The sequence below is a fragment of the Neofelis nebulosa genome, chromosome 2, assembly GCF_028018385.1.
Source record: "Neofelis nebulosa isolate mNeoNeb1 chromosome 2, mNeoNeb1.pri, whole genome shotgun sequence".
In the NCBI taxonomy this organism is placed as follows: Eukaryota; Metazoa; Chordata; class Mammalia; order Carnivora; family Felidae; genus Neofelis; species Neofelis nebulosa.
In genome coordinates this window covers 47894529-47916138 of record NC_080783.1, presented here as the reverse complement: position 1 = coordinate 47916138, position 21610 = coordinate 47894529, and the positions used below count along the sequence as shown (strand labels likewise).

Sequence of the window (21610 nt, the reverse complement as noted above, 5' to 3'; positions counted from 1 at the left end):
TCCTAAACGAGTTTGGCAATGACTGTATCTGGTATGACTTATGGAATCACCACAAAGTTCTTGTAATAGTCCCAGCCCTTCCCCCTTTTCCCCTTTGTTGAAGCGCATAGCAGTTGCTTACGTCTGTGTCATTTAATTAATTCACGTATATTGTTGTTTCATTCCAATTAAATTGGCAGTTAAGATCTGTATCATGTAATTTTATTCTGTGTGGCTGTTTATCCCTTGTGACTTGGAAGAGGAAGCCTCTCATTATTTTCCCCCTTTAAGTCATTTTCTCTCTTCTTTTTGTCTGCCCCTGGGCTTGAAGCTCTTTGAATATTAACACTAGACAAACCAAGAATGGCTTCATCTTTTTCTCTTTCTTCTTTTTACAGTTTTTGTATTTCCTTCATTCACACTCTACCCAGTCTCTTCTGCTACTTCCCACTGTTTTTGTGTTTTGGGTGTTCCGTGCCATTCCGTACCGCTCTAGCCTCCGCACTCTCACAGCCAGATCTGAAAGGAGAAAATTCAGTTTTTGCTTATGTCACCCCTCCTGGACTGGCTTCAGTGCTTCTAGTCCCTTCTCCTTCACCTCCTTCCAAGTGGCCACACATATTCTGGCCTCATTTTGTCCAGTTTCTGTTCCTTTGATCTGCCTGTCAGAATTGCTGCCATGCACCCGTAGCTCCTTATTCTTTGACACTCTGCCCCCATATTTCCAGGGTGCTGGCAGAGGCATAGTCTGCAACAAGAAGTTCTAAAAGGGAAATTTGTTTTGCCCACGATCACACAAGTTAGCTAGTAGCAGCAGGTTCACGCTGAATCTTCATTTCTTTCTCATTTTTTTGAATCCTCACTTCTTGACTGTTACTTTCTCTCTACACGACACTTCCTTCCCACACCATAACAGCTTCAGTTGAGATAGAACTGAAAGGTTCCAACTAATTGTATTATATCCTATGAATGTTTTTCTTCTTTTTCATTTTTGACTACCTACACCGACCTGTTTAAAAATAAGCAGCCATGACACCTTTTATGCAAATAACTTGATGAATGTATATAAATATATGTGTGTATGTGTATATTCACATACATCCACGTATATTGATCTACACTGCAGATGTATCCTGTATTGGTGTTTTTTCACATAGAAAAAATAAAATGCTTTTTTCTAGGCCCATATTTTGCTTGACTGTGGGGAAGACAATGTCTGCAAACCCAAGTTGGAAGTTTCTGTAGATAGGTAAGTGTTACTCCAAACAATAAACAGCCTAACAAGAAATTTAAATGGAAGAACACACTCTTCTATCCAAATATAGAATATCCTATTCTGTATTTTAACATGAACTAGTTATGTTGAAGGATAATTCATGATTTTCTTTAATAGTAAAACTATCAGTATTGAACTTTAAAAAGATATGCACTGTTTTCACTACTTGCCTTGGTTGACAGATCTATTTCCATTCAGCATGAACACTTCAGCAGAGAAGTGTTACAAGGTAGCAGTATATCTTCTTAAAGATATATTTCATTGTAAATACCCTGTTAACTAAAGGATTCTGATTATAAGTTAAAAAAATTATTATTACGTTTCTAAATGTTTTATTTTATTTTGGGGGCACCTGGGTGGCTCAGTAGGTTAAGCATCTGACTTCAACTCAGGTCATGATCTCTCAGTTCATGCTGACAGCTCAGAGCCTGGAGCCTGTTTCAGATTCTGTACCTCCTTCCCGCTCTCTGCCCCTCCCCCACTTGCACTCTGTGTATCTCTCTCAAAAGTAAACAAACATTAAAAAAACGTTTTATTTTATTTTTGTGAGAGAGAGAGAAAGAGAGTGAGAGTGTGAGCAGGTGAGGGGTAGAGAGAGAGGAGGACAGAGGATCTGAGGAGGCTCTGCACTGACAGCAGTGAGCCCAATTGATGCGGGGTTCGAACTCACGAACCGTGAGATCTACCTGAGCCGAAGTCAGATGCTCAACCAACTGAGCCACCCAGATGCCCCTCTAATTAGTATTTTAAATGATATATACATTTTATTTTTTTATTATTATATTTTAATTTTTTAATGTTTATTTTTGAGAGAGACAGAGTGCAAGTGGGAGAGGGGCAGAGAGAGAGGGAGACACGGAATCTGAAGCAGCTCCAGGCCCTGAGCCATCAGCACAGAGCCTGATGCGGGGCTCAAATTCATAAGCTATGAGATCATGACCTGAGCAGAAGTCGGATGGCCAACTGAATGAACCACCCAGGCACCCCAATGATATATAAATTTTATTTTTTTTAATTTTTTTTTAATGTTTATTTATTTTTGAGACAGAGAGAGACAGAGCATGAACGGGGGAGGGTCAGAGAGAGGGAGACACAGAATCTGAAACAGGCTCCAGGCTCTGAGCTGTCAGCACAGAGCCCGACACGGGGCTCGAACTCCCGGACCGCGAGATCGCAACCTGAGCCGAAGTTGGACGTTTAACCGACTGAGCCACCCAGGCGCCCCAGAATTTTAAAGAATATTGTGAGAATCATGACAGTGATTAATTCGGCTTTATTTATTTATTTATTTATTTATTTATTTATTAAGTTTATTTATTTTGAGAGAGTGTGTGTGAGTGAGCTGAGGAGGGGCAGAGAGAGAGGAAGAGAATCCCAGACAGGCTTTGTGCTGTCACCTCAGGCCCAACACAGGGTTCAACCTCATGAACCGTGAGATCATGACCTGGGTGGAGATCAAGAATTGGATGCTTAGCTGACCGAGCCATCCAAGTGGCCCTTATTCAGCTTTTAAGGAAAAATCAGGGAATTAAAAAGTACTACAAAGAGATACAAAGTTACCTCAGTAATAGATATGACTGGTAGCAATATGCTAGTGACATTAATGCTTTCTTTTACTGAGAGAAGCATTGGATTTGCACCCAATGTGCTATTTCCAGTTTCCTATTGAGCTGTGAAAGAGTCTTAAAATATCTTGAGACACTGTTGAACATGTCAGTGCTGTCTTGTGTTTCTCTTGTTTCTTGGAACAATCATATTCTCCCCGTGCAGTCTTTTTTCATTGTCTATATTTGTATTAACTTGTAGTGATCAAAAGAAGATCTATATTGGAGACGACAATCCTCTGACATTGATTGTTAAGGCTCAGAATCAAGGAGAAGGTGCCTATGAAGCTGAGCTCATCGTTTCCATCCCACCCCAGGCTGATTTCATCGGGGTTGTCCGTAATAGTGAAGTAAGCAAACTGACTCTTTAAAAATCGAAATGCACTCATAGGTCTCATTAACATTAATAAGTTACTCTCCTATTTAGTGTAGTGCGAGCTTAGCCCTTCTACTTAAGGCTACATTGCTAGGCAATAGAGTGCCTGTCTTACATAATTCCTTTCAAGCCCAGTACTTTGCATAAGGCACTGATAGGACATTTTTAGAATTGCTAGCGAAAGGCCTGAAACAAGGTCAGATAGATAAAGTATCTAAGACTGTTCATCAAATAATTTGCTAGGGATAATAAGGTCATGTATCTAAATCCTCTAGGGATCCTTCAGAAACATCTTTACATGCATCTGTGGCAATTGTACACAATACCCACCCCTCATTTGCTCAAATGGATATATTTTTGAAACAAGAAACTTAACTATCCAATTGTATGATGTCATCTAGGAACTCCATAGTCTATGGCTTCTGCTTTTTTTGTTGTTTGTTTTGGTCACTAATTTATAATCTTTCCAATCTTTTTTTTTTTTTTCTTTGACCTATCAAAGGCCTTAGCTAGACTTTCCTGTGCATTTAAAACAGAAAACCAAACCCGCCAGGTGGTATGTGACCTTGGAAACCCAATGAAGGCTGGAACTCAAGTAAGATGATTTAGCTAAATGGATTTTATTTTCCTGTAAAGAAAATAGCAAAATTTTCTATGGGTTTGTTCATAGTACATTTTTAATAAATATTTCAGAATATCTTTAAATGGGTTTTGATTTAGAATGTAATGATTAGCAGAGTTTTGTTGGGTTTTGAGCAAGATAATAAAATAATGGATTGTGCTGCTACACTGTAGTCAGTAAGCCGTGTTTACAGTGCCTTCAGTTTGCTAAACGGATGAGAACATGGGTTAATAACTAAGGACTCAAATTGTAACTCTGGTATTTTAACCTAACGGATCTTTAATTTTTTTTTTTTTAATGTTTATTTATTTTTGAGACCATGCGAGAGACAGAGTGCAAGCAACAGAGGGGCAGACAGAGGGAGACACAAAATCTGAAGCAGGCTCCAGGCTCTGAGCTGTCAGCCCAGAGCCCGATGCGGGGCTTGAACTCATGAACTGTCAGATCATGACTTGAGCTGAAGTCAGATGCTTAACCGACTGAGCCACTCAGGCGCCCCCATAACCTAACGAATCTTTAGAACTACTCTGACAAATACTAAGACTGTCATTATTACATGAGATAGAATTATCTCATGAATTTGGAAGCCTATATCTTTGAACTGAATAGAATCAAAGAGGCTCTTAGTGTTGGATCAGGCTCCCCTTGAGTTGGTAGAGAAGGGAGCCCAGGAGCTTGAAAAGATGCGCTCAATGGGTCGCTTCCCAAATGCTCTAAAAAGTAAACAAAAATGTGTCTTGTAGAATTCCTAGTATCAAAGGAAAATGGGAATGTATTTCATGTTACTTTTTCAATAGGATTTACTTTAATAGCACGAAGACTTTGGTAATTTGAAGATCTGTGATAATATGGGGCTACATATTCCATATTTATCCTTAAACAACATCTAACAGGAGAGATGTTGTATAAGGGTACAGACTTGCAACTAGTGGTAAATAAGTCTTAGAGATCTAATGCACAGCATAGCGAATATAAACAATATTGTATAAACAATGCTGGGTGGCTCAGTCAGTTAAGTGTCCAACTTTGGCTCAGGTCTTCATCTTGCAGGTTCATGAGTTCGAGCCCCGCATGGGGCTCTCTGCTGTCAGTGCAGAGCTTGCTTCCAGTCCTCTGTCTCCCTCTCTCTGTCCCTCCCCAACTCGTGCACTCACTCTCTTTCTCAAAAATAAATAAACATTAAAAAAAAAAAAACCCAATATTGGATTATAATCATCAATCTTGCTAAGAGACTAGATCCTTATAACCATAAAATAGGAATGGGAATTATGGGACATGGAGAGATGCTAACTATAGCTACAGTGGCAATCATATTACAGTTTATAAATGTATCAAGTCAACATGTTGTACACCTTACATTTACACAATGTTATATGTCAAATATATTTCAATAAAAGTTCCACATTTCTTTAAGAATATTTAACATTAAAAGTCATTATTATTTCTAAATATATGGTCTCTTAGGGAAGATGCCTCGAACAAAGTACCCTGAGTTGCATTTTTCCACATGTATATAATGATGTTTAACAAGTGAAATGCTTTTTATTTTTCTTTGCTTATTTTTCTGTGTTTATTTCTGTGCTTTCTGTGTTTATTTTTCTATGTTCTCATGCTCTCTGGCCTTCTCACTCACAGCTCATCCAGTGTGGATAAGTTCAGGTTATTTCAGGTGGCCAGCGTCAGGCTTTGTAAAGTGAAAGGCAGCTTGATGGAAGTCCCCCAGTCTTGTTTTTATGTATGATAAATGATTCCCTAAGAAGTCTGCTTTCTCTTACCTTATTAGCTCCGTTGTTTTCTTTAAGGTAACAGCTTCCCCCCTGCGAAACTTAGGAAACTGGTGGCAATGGAGTTGTGAGAGAGGTGGGGAAATTCTGGGTCCAGCCCCGCCCCTCATGCCTTTGGTGGCCAGGTTTTCTTGCTCTTTAAAACCCATTCACTTCTTGCTTCCTGATCCATTACAAGTTCAGTTGTTAACTTCCTGTCACCAAATCAGTGTATTTTCATTGAATCAACAGATATTTACTTTGGCATTTTTATGAAGTTAATATCAGGTATTATGAGGAGATAGAATTATGTTAATACTTGTTTAATAGGCTCCTTTGTGGATTGGCCCATGTATATGGAATAAAAGATTTAATAGAAGATCAGATTTAATTATCTTTGTTAGAATACCTTCAGTTTTATTATAAGCTCAGAAAAATCCTATTTTAGAAAAACTCGTTGATTTGGACATTGGAATTTAAATTTCACTGATGAGACGTTGTTTTGATTAACGTTACTATCCCTTCCTCCCCCTCCAGCTCCTAGCTGGTCTTCGTTTCAATGTACACCAGCAATCAGAGATGGATACTTCTGTGAAATTTGATTTACAAATCCAAAGGTATGAAAACAACTTGTTTTCAGTTCATATTAACCATTGAGGAAATATTCTTTGTCATAAATATATTATGTAAGATATTCTAAATGTTATGGAATAAAACTGGCTAAAATTCCAGTACTTGACTATACCATTTTTAAAATAAATATTCCTATCACAAGAATAATTTTGTTAGTTTTGAGCTTGTGAAACAAAAGTAAAAGAAGTAAAATTTGATCATCTTTTTGGAATTAAATGCTAATGAAAATTATTTTTGTACGTTTTTTTCTTTCTTACTTTTAATTTGTTCATTTTTAGTTTCACTGCATTTGCCCCTGTATGTCTTAGATGAAAATTATGCTCAGTTCAGGCCTAAATATATCTATATTTTTTCTTTTTCAGTTCCAATCTCTTTGACAAAGTAAGCCCAGTTGTATCTTACAAGGTTGACCTCGCTGTCTTAGCTGCTGTTGAGATAAGAGGGTCAGTATGATTACCAAGTTGAGTGTCACATTCTTACGAGATTTAAACTGCCTTAAATTTTTTTTATGTTTATTTATTTTTTGAGAGAGAGAGAGAGAGACAGAGCACAGCAGGGGAGGGGCAGAGAGAGTGAGAGACACAGAATCTGAAGAAGGCTCCCGGCTCTGAGCTCTCAGCACAGAGCCCTATGCGGGGCTCAAATCCCCAAACTGTGGGATCATGACCTGAGCTGAAGTCAGACACTTAAGCGACTTAGCCACCCAGGTGCCCCTAAACTGCTTTAAAATGCAGTTACTTTTAAAAAGCAACTAGTAGGCCCAGTAACTTCTTTTGGGGAGTAGCACTCATATTTCATGATACTTTTACTAGAGCTGGAGCTTCTGTAGAAAGAAGGACCTAGCTGTATTATTCCAAAGCTCCAAATATTTACTTGGTAACCCTCTGGAAATAAATCAGACATGGCAACAGCAGGCACAAAATAAGTGTATTGAACTTGCATGCAGATTGACTTATCAATACACCTGTTACATTAGATTCAATACAGAGAAGTTTATGTGTAGGTGGATGTGCGTGTTCACATACATACAGCTTTTTCTTCCTTTTAAATATATATATTTTGTTGATTCTGATTTTATTCATGTGGATACAGGGTACTTTTGAAACTGAACTGACCATATCATTTTGGTATTCATGGTAGGTTTTCTTTGGTCATTGTTTAGAGTCTCAAGTCCCGATCATATCTTTCTTCCAATTCCAAACTGGGAGCATAAGGAGAACCCGGAGACTGAAGAAGATGTTGGGCCAGTTGTTCAGCACATCTATGAGGTTTGCGGTTGTTGACTTTAACTGATACCTGGTGGAGAGCCTTTAAAGAGAAGAACAGATAGGCTACTTGTTAAAACAAAACAAAACAAGTTTGTTTAGTGTTTATGTAAACTCTGCATAGTTTAAGGATGTACCAGAGATTTATTTGAATTTGTTCCCTATTCAGAAGTTCCTCTTTTTAAGACAAGTAGCTTCAACTGATTAAAGAATGCACTTCATACAAATTGTTGTCCAAAACCAATTATTTTCTACTTAAATAACAGCCATTAGGTCATTGCTGAGTATTTGCATATGGACGGTTTGCAGCTCTACCTAAAAATTGAAAGTGCCTGTAGCAGATCATCAAGATTTTCTGTGCCATCTTTCATCAAAAACTTTTCCATACGTTCCTCTTTTGTTTGTATTTTCATTCTGACACATACTGCACTACACTAGAGGTAAATGTTGAGTTTGATCTCCTTTGCCTCGTAATGATCATGTTGTAACGTCAGAATAACTGGAAACTCTGCCGTTATTCAAATCCTATCACTAATGATTCCTAAGGTTGATGTAGGAGGGGGATTATGGAATTGATTTTTGCTCAAAGTATTTACATTATCTTTTCCCCATTAGCTGAGAAACAATGGTCCAAGTTCATTCAGCAAGGCAATGCTAAATCTTCAGTGGCCTTACAAATATAACAATAACACTCTGTTATATATCCTTCAATATGATATTGATGGACCTATGAACTGTACTTCAGATATGGAAATCAACCCTTTGAGAATTAAGGTAATGTGCTTAATAGCAACTCTTTATTATGATGATATTTAAAGCTTTCCTTTCTAAATCTGTGAAAGAAATGCATGAAATAAAACAACCATTTTAATACACACACCTACTCTGCAGAAATAATTTACTTCATAACCAGTATACTAAGGATTAAATTGTTTATTTGTATAATGAGAAAGGATTGATTCATTCCTCTGTGAAGTCCTAATGAGTCATTTATTTATGTAGTGACCTAAGTTGACTGTGGTTCCATTGCACTGTGGTTTATCCACATACAATATTGTGTCAGGGGTGTTTTGTTGTTGAAATTTTTGTCTTTGGAGAAAGATCTAACATTTTACTTACCCTGGCTCTTTTCTTAACTAGAAAACAGAACAAAAAAATATATACTCATGATTGACACTTATCACAGATATGTACCGTGACATTTCAGGCTGTTTCCATGTGTCTTATCAGTTTCCCCTCTAGCTGTGCAAGGGAGAAAATCACTGCTCGGTGGAGATAACGTTTTCCCACATATTAGGGAATCTCTGATCTTTATTCTTTGTGCTTACTTTGCACCATATATTAAGTGGTGAATTTGTCATGCCACATTTTCAGTCATCATATTTTAATCACATGTAGCAGTTTATGCCAAAATGTCAATGCAGAATGTTTTCCAATATTATGTACCACCAGTTTCTCTGTAACCCTAGATCTCAAGTTCACAAACTGAAAAGAATGACACAATTGCTGGGCAAGGTGACCGGAACCATCTCATCACTAAGCGGGATCTCACCCTCAGTGAAGGAGATGTTCACACTTTGGTAAGCGCCATTTCAACAACAAGCACTTTAAACATTTAAAAATATGTGATTATAGAACTGATGCCAAAGAACATTTCAAAAATAACAACAGCTGTGCTTGGAAGAACTACATATATTTTTATACTATTCACTCCTCTTACTTTCCATGTTCCTATTCAAATTAACACCAGAGTTTCTTCAAATGATCTATCTTTATAAATTGCTAATAAAAATATTTCATGTTCCAGCTTATTTTTCTGGCTTACTCCTTTAACTGACCTCCTTCTTGACCTCATCCTGATCTTGGAGGCTTTCATGCAATATTGGAAGAAGAACCCAGGAGGCATCAACAAAAATATATTACAAGAATAATTAGCGCTATGATTAACTTTTGTTGAGTCAGCCAGTATAATGACTATAAGGTTATAAAGGGCTAATCATTTAAATTTTTGAAGTTTAACAGATCTTCAAACCATCCACTAGCAGAGAACCTTGTATAGTGTTTATGTTCAATAGCGAACACCAGTTACTTTTACATCAGCAAATTCCATAGTTCTTCTTAGTTCTCATCCGCCTCAACTGTTCAGTGGCTTTTGGCATAATTTATCACTTCCTCCTTTGTGGAACACTCCTCATTCTCTTCTAGGACTCTGCTCTCTTAGTACTTCACCTACATCAACTGGCTACTTCCTAATCTCTGTTTCCAGACCTTTACCTCTGTAGAGTATTTCAGGGCTTACACCTCAGATTTCTTGTCTGCTCTGCATGTATTCATTGATTAGATCTGTGCTGTCTAATATTATAGACATCAGTCACATTTTACTCTACTTTGGGACGTAGAGATATGTCCATTACTGCTCATTTCTATCATCGTAGGAAGTTCGAATCAGATAGTGCTATACGAGAGATGTTATTCACTCTTGTGGCTATAAATACTATCTCTGGATGACTTTGATTTACATTTCAAAGCTGATCCTATGCATTGAACTCCAAGCTCCATTATCTAACTGCCTACTGGAATTTCTCTTAAATATTTAGTAAGAATCTTAAACTTAATTCTAAGAATGTTTTCCCAACTCTACTCTTTCTACAGTGTGTCAACTCCCTTCTTTGTCCCAAACCTGGACACCTTGACTCCTCTTTTTCTCTCAAACCTCACATCCTGGGTATCAGCAAATTCTTTCAGTATCTGTTATCAAAAGACCCTGAATTTGGTCCTTTCTCAGCAACTTTACCTCTGCCACAGCCTCACCTAGGCCACCTTTGTGTCTCATGTGGACTGTTGCCAAACCTCTAGCTGGACTCCATATTTCTGCCTTTTCCCCCACTACAGTTAGCCACACAGGAGCCATAGTGATCCTTTTAAATGGAGATCAGGTCATGTTACTCCAGTGCCTTCCCAGCTAAGTCAGAGAGGAAGCCTGAGCATGCAAAGCCTTTAGGCCCAATAAAATGTAGGCCCTTCTACCTTGCTATTTGCATTTCCTCTCCTTATTCTCTACCTCCTGTTTTTGCTACCTTGTTTTTCATTGAATAGACATCCCCAAGCATGTTTCTACTTCCAAGCTTTGAAAATTGTTCTCCCATCTTCCTGGAATGCTCCTTGTCCAGATTTCCCTGTGGCTTATTTCCCCATCTCCTTCTATGTCTTTAAATGTCAGATTATGACAGGACTTCCCTGACCAACCCATGTGAAATAGAAATTACTTTTAACCCCCACCCTACTTTTGATCCTGTGTGTTCTATCCTCCTACAGAACAACATTAAAAAACTTTATGATAAAACTTACATAAAAGTCACCATTTTAACCATTTTAAAGTATGCAACGGAGTGATTTTTGGTATACTCACAACATTGTGCAACCACCACCATTATCTAATTCCAGAATATTTTCATCACTTTCAGAAAGAAATACTGTACCCATTATACAGTCACTACGTATTCTTCCCTGCTATCAGTCTCTGGAAACCACTAATCTGCTTTCTGTGTCTAAAGATTTGTCTGTTCTGGACAGTCATAAAATATGTGGCCTTGGTGTCTGGCTTCTTTGACTCAGCATAATGTTTTTAAGGTTCACCATGGTACAGCATGCAGTAATACTTCAGTCATTTTTTATGCCTGAATAATACTCCGTTCTATGGGTATATGGCATTTTGTTTGTTTCCTCATTAGTTGATGAACATTTAGATTATTTCTACCTTTTGTTTATTTTGAATAGTGCCATTGTGCACATTCTTGTACACATTTTTGTGTGAACATATATTTTTAGTTCTCTTGGGAATAAATCTAGAGATGCCATTACTGGGTCATATGGGGACTCTGTTTAACTTTTCAGAAACTACCAAACTTTTCCAAAGTCGTTGTGCCATTTTACATTCCCAACCAGCAACATACGAGTTTTTCAACTTCTCCACGTTTGCCATCACTTACTATTGCCTTAATTTTTTTTTTTTTTTTTTAATTTATGGTCATCCTTGTCAATGTGAAGTGGTATCTCATCGTGGTTTTATTTGTACTTCCCAATAATCACTAATGATGCCAAGCATCTTTTCTGTTGTATATCTTCTTTCGAGAGATGTCTATTCAAATCCTTTGCCCATTTTTAAATTGGGTTGTTTGCCTTTGTTGTTAGGTCATGAAGAGTTCGTTATATATTCAGGATACTTCCCTTTTCAGAGCTGTTATTGCACATATTTTCTCGTTCTGTTAGTTGTCTTTTCACTTTTTTGATAGTATCCCTGTGATGTGAAAAGTATTCAAATTTGAAGAAGTTCAGATTTGTCAAGTCTTTCTTCTTTTATTACCTGTACTTTTGCTGTCACAGTCAAGAAACCATTGCCAAACCTGACATCCTGAAAATTTACACCTAAGTTTTTTGGTTTTCTAAATTTTATACTCTCGACTCTTAATATTGGTCTGTATACATATTCTTATGCCGGTACCAAATTGTTTATTATAGCTCTTCAGTAAGTTTTGAAATTGGAAGTGTGAGCCCTCCAACATTTTCTTCTTTTTGAAGATTGTTTTAGCTATGTAGGGTCCTCTATAATTTCATATGAATTTTAAGATCAGTTTGATCATTTCTACAGAAAAGGTAGTTGGAATTTTGATAGCAATTTTATTGGATCTGTATCAATATAGGAGTATTGCCATGTTAATAATATTAAGTCTCTCAGTTCTTGGACATGAGATATCTTTCCATTTAGTTAAATGTTTAATTTCTTTCAAAATACTTTGTACTTGTAAGTGTTTAAGTGTTGCACTTTCCTGGTTAAATTACTTTTGTGTATTTTATTCTTTCGGGGTGGTCTTTTGAATAAAATTGTTCTCTTCATTTCATTTTAAGATTTTTCATTACTGGTATATAGAAATGCAACTTAATTGTCAATCTTGTATTCTGTTCTTTTTCTGTACTTGTTTATTAGCTATAATCATTTTATTGTCGATTCTTTAGTGTTTTCTGTATACAAGATCCTGTCATCTTGAAAAGAGAGAGGTTTACTTCTTTTTTTCCAATTTGGATGCCTTTTATTTGATTGTTTTCTTGCTTAATTATACTGGCTAGAACCTTCTGAACAACTTTCATAAAAGTGTCAATGAGTGGGCATTGTTGTCTTATTTGTCACCTTAAGGGGAAAGCATTTGTTCTTTCCCCATTAAGTGTGATGTGAGTTACAGGCTTTTCACGGATGTCCTTCCTCAGATCAAAGAAGCTATTCCTTGTCATAGACTGCAAGTTCACTTGCTGGGTAGCGTTGTGACTATGCGTGTGACATGTCTAATGCAATTTGACCAGCACATGGAAGGTGGTGAATATTTGCTATCTTTGACTGCCTGCCTTCGAGTTACTGATAAAAACACTGAATGTAGCAGAAACGTGGAATAGCTGTTCAAGATTCATTCCGTTTCTTTTTCTTTTCTACAGGTGTATTGTTAATCTGATTTTCATGTCTTACTAAAATGATCATGCTCTGGGTTTACCTAAAGGATGTTGAATACTAGCCATAAAAAATATATATTTTAATAATATTGTAGGTCTTATCCTTTTATACCACATTGCATTAAAACCAACCCCTGTATTTGTTTGTTTGTTTGTGTTTGTTTGTTTGTTATTTATTTTTGAGAAGGAGGGAGAGAGCGAGAAGGAGCAGGGGAGGAACAGACAGAGAGGGAGAGGGAGAATCCCAAGCAGGCTCCATGCTGTCAGCGCAGAAACCGATTCAGGGCTTAGACTCACAAACCATGAGATCATGACCTGAGCTGAAATCAAGAGTTGGTCGCTTAACTGACGAAGCCACCCAGGTGTCCTGTAAACCAACCCCTTTAGCAAAAGCATTCATAGACTCCACTATTAGCCTATGCATTTTAAACATTTTTCTTATAATGCAAAAGAATCTGGATTATCTCTTTGGCTTTCACATAAAACAACTAAAATGTCCAATTTTCATATGCTGAAGAAATGATAGGCATTTTTTTATAAGTAAAGAATTTGTTTTGGCAGGGCTGTGGAATTGCTGAGTGCTTGAAGATTGTCTGCCAGGTTGGACGACTAGACAGAGGAAAGAGTGCAATCCTGTATGTAAAGTCCCTGCTGTGGACTGAGACCTTTATGAATGTAAGTGGACAGATGCAGCATTGAGCCAGTTTATCCATTTTCTCAAAGACATGAAAAAGGCCTCCCATCTAGGAAATCATTTCATTGTTATTTCCATACAGAAAGAAAACCAGAATCATTCATACTCTCTGAAGTCATCTGCTTCTTTTAATGTCATTGAGTTTCCTTATAAGAACCTTCCAATTGAGGATATCTTCAACTCCACATTAGTAAGTCATCAATTTGGGGAAATGCAATTAAGTGCACCCAGTCCAATGCCATAGATATTTTTTATTTTATTTTAAATATTGACACCTTCACTGTTTTGGTGATTTACAAGTTGGTTGATAGGTCTATAACCTAGTTAAATATTATTTAACTCCCTCACCCCAGAACATTAAAGGTCGACCTTTTACTTTAGCATCTTGTCCTGTGTAAGAGATTCTTATCTTATACAAATCTCATGGGTGGAAATTTGGGGAATTTTTCCCCACAAAGTTAGAAAGTCGGAAGTTAACTATAATAGGTGAAGGCTAAAGATTATAAAGATCTTTAATTTAAGGATTAAAAATGGGACTAATATATCAAAGATGGATTTAACTATTTAAAAATCACTTTATCACTTCTGAAGTTAACCTGTTGTTGGGAATTTTATGTTTGTATGTGCATGCTATTGATACCATATATGTAATCAATCACAAATTATCATATACAACAAAAGAAAATAATGTGAGTATCATTAAAACAAAATGTAGTAGGCATTTAGACATTTGTTGAATGATTCGGTGAATTATTTTTAAAACTCAAAACCTTTTTGCCCCCACCAGGTTACCACTAACGTCACGTGGGGCATTCAGCCTGCACCCATGCCCGTGCCTGTGTGGGTGATCATTTTAGCAGTGTTAGCAGGATTGCTGTTGCTGGCTGTTTTGGTGTTTGTAATGTACAGGGTAAGTAATGGACTTAGGAAGAGCAGGAGCGGGGAGAAGCAGAAGAAAAGGGCAAGGGAGAAGGAAAAGAAGGAAGAATAGAGAAGGAACTTTAATGATACATAAGGAGCACCGCATATCTTTTCTTTTTTTTTCAATATATGAAATTTATTGTCAAATTGGTTTCCATACAACACCCAGTGCTCATCCCCAAAGGTGCCCTCCTCAATACCCATCACCCACCCTCCCCTCCCTCCCACCCCCCATCAACCCTCAGTTTGTTCTCAGTTTTTAAGAGTCTCTTATGCTTTGGCTCTCTCCCACTCTAACCTCTTTTTTTTTTTTCCTTCCCCTCCCCCATGGGTTTCTGTTAAGTTTCTCAGGATCCACATAAGAGTGAAAACATATGGTATCTGTCTTTCTCTGTATGGCTTATTTCACTTAGCATCACACTCTCCAGTTCCATCCACGTTGCTACAGAGGGCCATATTTCATTCTTTCTCATTGCCACGTAGTACTCCATTGTGTATATAAACCACAATTTCTTTATCCATTCGTCAGTTGGTGGACATTTAGGCTCTTTCCATAATTTGGCTATTGTTGAGAGGAGCACCGCATATCTTAAGGAAGTTGTACGATGTGCCATTTAAGTTTTCTTGGTGATAATATAGTCACTCAGAATACTTGTAATATTCTTCACTGATGTGGCAGTAATGTTAGTTTTTCCTCAACTGACAGATGGGCTTTTTTAAACGTGTCCGGCCACCTCAGGAAGAGCAAGAAAGGGAACAGCTTCAACCTCATGAAAATGGTGAAGGAAACTCAGAAACTTAACTGTGATTTTTAAGTTATGCTACATCCTGACCCATGAGAATTACCACCTTCATCATAGGTTTCAGTTTCCTTCACAAGGAATAAAATTCCAAGACTGTACTGCTGATGGTGCCTGTTGGTATTAACCACAAAACAAGAGCAATATTTGTCAACCTTTTTCTAATAATTAAGTTCAGACATACATTTAATGCACATCCACTGACTTGTGTTTTTTAGGTATTTAAATAATAAAATTTCAAGTGATAGTTCTTCTTCTGTGTACATAAGACAGGTAGTGCCTGAGTTACCACTTTATACAAAATAGTACCTCCTACAATTACTGTTTCTGATTTTGTATGTTGGGTTTTGTTTGTTGTTGTTTTTGTTGTTTCAAAGCAATCCATATTTGGACCTTCGGATCCACATCTTTTGTGCAGGAACTTAATGTTAATATACATTACACTACAGTTGAGTTTTTAAGCTTCTAACTTTATAACTGCATGAACTTGGATTTTAAAATATTAAACCTACATGATAAACTGTAATAAAAAAAAAAAGCAGATCCATCAAAATTCTTTCCTGGAATAGCAAAAGTTTAGTATTTTAATATGACAGTTGGGTAGATGCTATTACATTTTTATTTTTGTTTTATTCCACAGTCCATTTCAGTACATTTGAATTTGTTGAAGTTTAGGTTCTATTTCAGATCCTTTAAGCCAATCTGTACTAAAAAGTTTATAATCAAAAATGCCTCTTTTGTGTAATAGTTTAATTGTCCCTGATCTTATGATGCTTAAAGCCATATGCAGTTGGGAATCCTTTCCAAAGTACATGTGTTCCAATGTATATGCCTGGATATTTACAATACAACAACAAAAGAAAGCATTTAAATTATAAGATTCTGTTTGTAGTTCTCTGGTAGAGTTACTTATTAATGGTACGCTTTTAGAGCAAGAATTTTTAGTTGGGATTAATTTATTTTCTTCCTGTATATGTAATTTTCCTTATATTTCCCAAACTGTTACTAAGAATAGGTTGAGATTAATGAGGGATTTTTACAGTTTGCAGGAACGTGCATCTAAACTCCCAACCCCGTGACAAATGCTTGGAGTTGAAATTCTTAAAGTAGCTTACTAGTTTGCTTTTAGCAACAGCATGATTCTACTCCTGTGGATACTACCTTATGTAAGCAAGGTATCATGGGTAAAAGCAGTCTCCGCTATCGAAATGACTTCTAAAAGTTACTTTTATAAGCAATTCAAATTATTGGGAGCCTTTTAAAACTTTTGTAGTTTTATTAACATAAATTACTTTTCTAGGAATTTTTATATAAAAGCTGCACAGGTGGCATGTTATAGTTTTATATGCCTCTAGGGTGATGATTTCTTCTAGAGGAATATGTGATTTATTCACAGTTCCTCAAGGTCTGGGAATGACTCTTAATTTTACCTATTTTTGTGCAATTACATCATGTTGTGCTTTAGAAATTGTGAGTTTAATAAGTTTTTAACTGCTGTCTTCATTAGGCAATGATAAATATTTCCCTTAAATAATTGAATATTTTTCTATGCTTTAAATATAATTGAGGTTTACTTTGCCCTATCTTGTGTTCAATTCCCTACACAAGTGGCTAAGCCAGAATATATTCATAAAACAGAGGTACGTGAGTTATATATGTTAGAACATGACAAGACCCTGTATTTAGCTTTAATGAATTTCAAAATTAATAGGTTTTGTAGTATAGATTTCATTAGTAGCTTAAAAGGTCATAGTCATATTCAGTAAGTATTTTTATTGCCAGTAAGTCTAAAGTTTTTTAAGAAAAAAAATATTTTTATCCTAGGGTCTGCCACCAGGCACTAAGTTGGTCTGTGACAACTTTCACTTTACCTGTTTTCCCACCTTATAATAGTCATCCCTGAAAGTATATGTTGGATAGAAATTCACTCTTAAAAAAAAAAAAAATGTTACTGTTTACTTTTGCACATTCTGTTCCTTTTATGGCCTCTTTCTCAAGGTATAATCTTGTATGGGAGCTTGAAGGATGTTGTTGTTGGAAGTATGATGTTTTAAATTCCCTTTATGAATTGTAGTTTTAAGCAATAGTATTTTAAAAAATGAAAATGTATATCTTTACAAACATATGGTAGAAGTATTAATTTGGAAGCTTACTCTTCGAGAAAAATGTTTGGGAAAATGTTGGGATTCTTCTTACCCTAAAGCAGCATGTGAATGTATTTGGTTAAAGTGTCAAACAATAGTTCTATGAAAGCTGTTTTAATTTGCAAACATTTTAAATACTGCTATGTTTGTGATTTCCATCTTGAGTGTAAATTTTTTATAATCTGATCAGTTTTTAAAAACATGAGTGAGGTAGAGGATATTTAAAGCATTTCATATTGGTGAGAAATATTGATACTGTTGTTGATTTCTTATTTAGGCATTTATTTTAGAACTGATACTTTGAGAAACATTTTGCGTGGGGGACATTCTTTCCTTTTTTCTTTTCCCCTTTCCTTTTTTCCCCTTTCCCTTTCTCTTGTGCTAAATCATGATGGTAATAATTCTGATACATTTCTTAATAATTCTGAAGTGTAAAACAATTAAAACATTAGTGCCACAATTTTACCTGTGTTATGAAACTACTACTTCATAGTAAATTCTCATCAATACTTCATATAAAGAGAAAATTAAAGTGTTAGGAAAAGAGACTATACTTATTATAATGGCTTCCTTAAGAGAACTGTGGACGATTTTTGATGGTTAATGATGACCCCAAGAGAGATGTAAGTGGCAAAAGTACAGTATGTAATTCCTCAGCTGCTTTTTATGAAGCAAACGATCTGTAAGTTGATAGAGATTTCTGTGTTGCAGAGTGTAACACCAAGCTTGGAGAAGAATAAGTCATTCTTGGAATATGTGTGTAGGACCATTGCCGATCTTAATGCCACTTTGTAAGTGCTCTTAGGTAGTGTGTATATGGGGTAGTTTGGTAAATTAAAAAATGTAAAATTCAGAAATTGAATAAAGGATCAAAAATGGCCAATGAAATAACTTAATGCTCTGGTTTTTGGAGAGTATTCCCTTTAACTTCTTGGTAGGCTAGGTTGAACAATGAACCTATGGACATGTAGCATGCGTATATGCGTATATTTCATTGTAATTTCTGATAGATAATGAACTTCTTGGGAGAGGTACCAAGTCCTGGATTTTTGAATTATTGATCTCAAGTGCAATATAACAATGTAACCAAACCTAGATAATTTCAGAGTCATTGTTAATTTAGTGAACCTAATCTAAATAGAGACTTAGTAATTTTTTGATTAGTAGGAAGGAGTGATTCTGCTATGGATATACAAATGAAGTTATTTACCCCTAAAAGGTACATTCTACATTTTATTTCAAGCTGGGCATGAACTATTCCCTACTAGTTTTGAAATTCTTTGAAATATCTCAAAGTAACTTGGAAGCTATGTATATCAAATTAACTTGCTATCTAATAACATAGAATGTAATTTTCTTTGTTAAGCTTCTCTTATGATCACCCACATTGGGTGAGACATAAAATGAGCGTCTTCTAAAATTTGTCATTTGCTGACTTGATTTGAGTTAGTGAAAACTGGTACAGTGTTCTGCTTAGTTTCCAATGTGTAACTTGTGTCTGTTCAATAAACTTGAGCATATGGTGCCACTTTTGTGTATGGACTTTATATTTTCCTTCTGTGATGTTTTGTTTTTTAATCACATAAGCCAGTAATAATGCACTAAAAAGATGACGTCAAAGAGGTACATCTCTAAAAGTCTGAATTCTATAAGAGTGCTATTTATTTGAAGAAAAGTAACACAAAAGAGCAAAAGGAACTGAATGTTAAAAGACACCTATTACAGATCACAGAATCATAGACATTGAACATTTAAAATGGGTTTCAAATTCCAATAATGGCAGGGTGGCTTTTATCAGATAACAATGGTAAACAATGAACAAAGGAAAAAGGAAAAAAAAAAAAACTTTTTGAAAACACTGAAGTTACCAAATGCTGGCAGAAAGTGAAGGGGATTTGACTCTTAAAGTGGGGAACCACCTTTTTCCTGGAAGTTACTTTCTGTTGTGTGGGTAGAATGCAAGCAGAAAAGGGCCCTCTCATTTCCTGCAATTATGGTATTGCCATCATGGCTAAAAGGTGCAGGGGGAAATCCAGGAAAAGAAGGAGCCACGCTTCAAATCCTTTTCCGACCCTGACTCTGACCCTGCTCTAGTGAAACTCCAAGGAGCCCAAAAGGAAACAACAAACAAAAGGTTGAAAGAGCTACACAGTTATTTTAGCTCTGTCTGCTGTAGGAGAAACAAGATTGGAGTTATGTCTTACCCAGTGACAGGAGCTTTGAAACACCCATTCTTTCCATTGAAAACTCCTATGCCTTAGGAATAAATACTACATCCCAAGATTGATTAATTGGCCCTAGGAGGAAGAGCAAAGCCAATGGCCGACCCTAACAAAGCATAAAAATCAAGCTTCCACAAATTTGAGGTGACTCACTTGTGAGTTATTTGCTCATTTAGGCAGTTTCTTTGAGAGGAAGATAACCTATAAAGACTGCCATGTCTTATCTGCAATGTCACATGTGTGTGTAAATGAGAAGAAAGGAAAATGTACCCATGGTTTGAAGGAAAAAAAAATGGGTCGGTAGAAAGAGACCCACAAACAGTTTAGCAGACATGACTAAATAACTATAAAAAATATGTTAAAGACTCTAGAAAAACGTGAAAGTTTATGGGCATTTCAAAATAGATTTGGAAGTTAACAAGAGAGATTCAAGTGGAAATCTTAGGACTAAAAAATGCAATATCTGAAATCAGAACTTCAGGGGGATTTTTTAATCAGGGGGATTAAAAGTGGACAAAAGAGAAGAAAGACTCCTTGAATTTGGAGATGAATAGGATTCATCTAAACTGAAGCACTGCAGGCGGACAGTGGGTGGGAGGAGGGATTATAAAATAAATAGCCTTCCTGATCCATGAGTCAATCTAGGCATAAAAGAAAAGGAGTCAGGAGAGCAAATGGGGTAGACTAACTTGAAACCAAAAAGCTGCTAAATTTGATGAAATGTAGCAACCTACAGTCTGGAAGCTCAATGAACCCCAAACAGTACAATCACAAAAAAACACTATCTATGTGCATCATGGTCAAACAGCTAAAAATCACAAGATGGAGTGGGTTTACCTCACCCTTTCGTACTGTTAACGATGCCCAGAGTTGATTTCATGTCCAAATTTTTACTGGCAGGATTGGGGCTACAGTTTATATATTCAAACTCCTAGTTCCCTATGCTTTCTGCTGTGCCACAATGCCTAGATTACTAGTCACCATTTATAAATAGATTTGTTACTATCTAGTGAATAGGCTGAGATGCCTGCACATTAGTTGGTGCGACACCAATACTTTTCCAAGTAATATTTTTATTCACTTTCTCAACTGTTCTGAATTGCCTAGAGAGTTATATGGTTAGATTTCCTTTTGCACCCTGCTTCACTTCCCTTATCAGCCCTATTTCCTGAAAAGTAACAAATATATATTGGTGTTGTTTTAATAAAAGGAGCATTTAGATTTTGGACTTGAGCTTTACTCAGTAATTTACCTTCATGTTACTAAAAAAACAAAACAAAACCCTAATTTCTTTCAAAGTTCTGTTCCAGTTCTCAGAAATTAGGGTATCAAAATGGAATCTTTAGGGATTACTTTTTAGCCAATTTTGTAGTTAGAATATTAGTTACTACAAAGTTATTCATAAAAAGTACTAAGTGCTGTATATAATTATTAGTACTTAATTTGGAGAATTATGGTCTCCACCTGGGTAATAGAAATTATTCTTGATCTTGTGTAGGATACGTGTTAAATTTCCCATGAGAGATAAAAAGTTGATGGTTTATAAATTTTCTCATCTTTGAGCAGTGCAAAGTTGTTTTTGAGATTAAAAGTGACACAAACACCTTCAAAATTCAGAAATATTATCACCTAATTAGAAGACAAGTAAATGAGTTTGAACTTCTCAGTGTACTTTAGTGAGGGAACGAAAGGGAAGAGTTTATTAAAGAATATGCAAATTTCCTACTTTGTAGTAATACCAATTTTGGCTTTGACTTTTTGATTTTGACTTTACCCCTGAACCAAAGCCAAGCATTTCACCACCAAGTGGTG

The 21610-nt window shown here is 36.2% G+C and overlaps 1 protein-coding gene across 1 annotated transcript in view; it reads left to right on the top strand.

Moving 5' to 3' along the window:
- Positions 1-19104, top strand: part of ITGAV (integrin subunit alpha V) — a 93075-nt gene extending 73971 nt beyond the window's left edge. Inside the window, exons 19-30 of the mRNA XM_058711908.1 lie at positions 1161-1228; positions 3062-3209; positions 3738-3830; positions 6158-6237; positions 6616-6696; positions 7416-7521; positions 8134-8292; positions 8988-9098; positions 13579-13692; positions 13794-13901; positions 14499-14621; positions 15339-19104. Coding sequence (XP_058567891.1) covers positions 1161-1228; positions 3062-3209; positions 3738-3830; positions 6158-6237; positions 6616-6696; positions 7416-7521; positions 8134-8292; positions 8988-9098; positions 13579-13692; positions 13794-13901; positions 14499-14621; positions 15339-15434 — 1287 coding nt within the window. The 3' untranslated portion in view covers positions 15435-19104. The remainder of the gene's footprint in view (positions 1-1160; positions 1229-3061; positions 3210-3737; positions 3831-6157; positions 6238-6615; positions 6697-7415; positions 7522-8133; positions 8293-8987; positions 9099-13578; positions 13693-13793; positions 13902-14498; positions 14622-15338) is intronic.
- The last annotated feature ends 2506 nt before the right edge of the window (positions 19105-21610 follow it).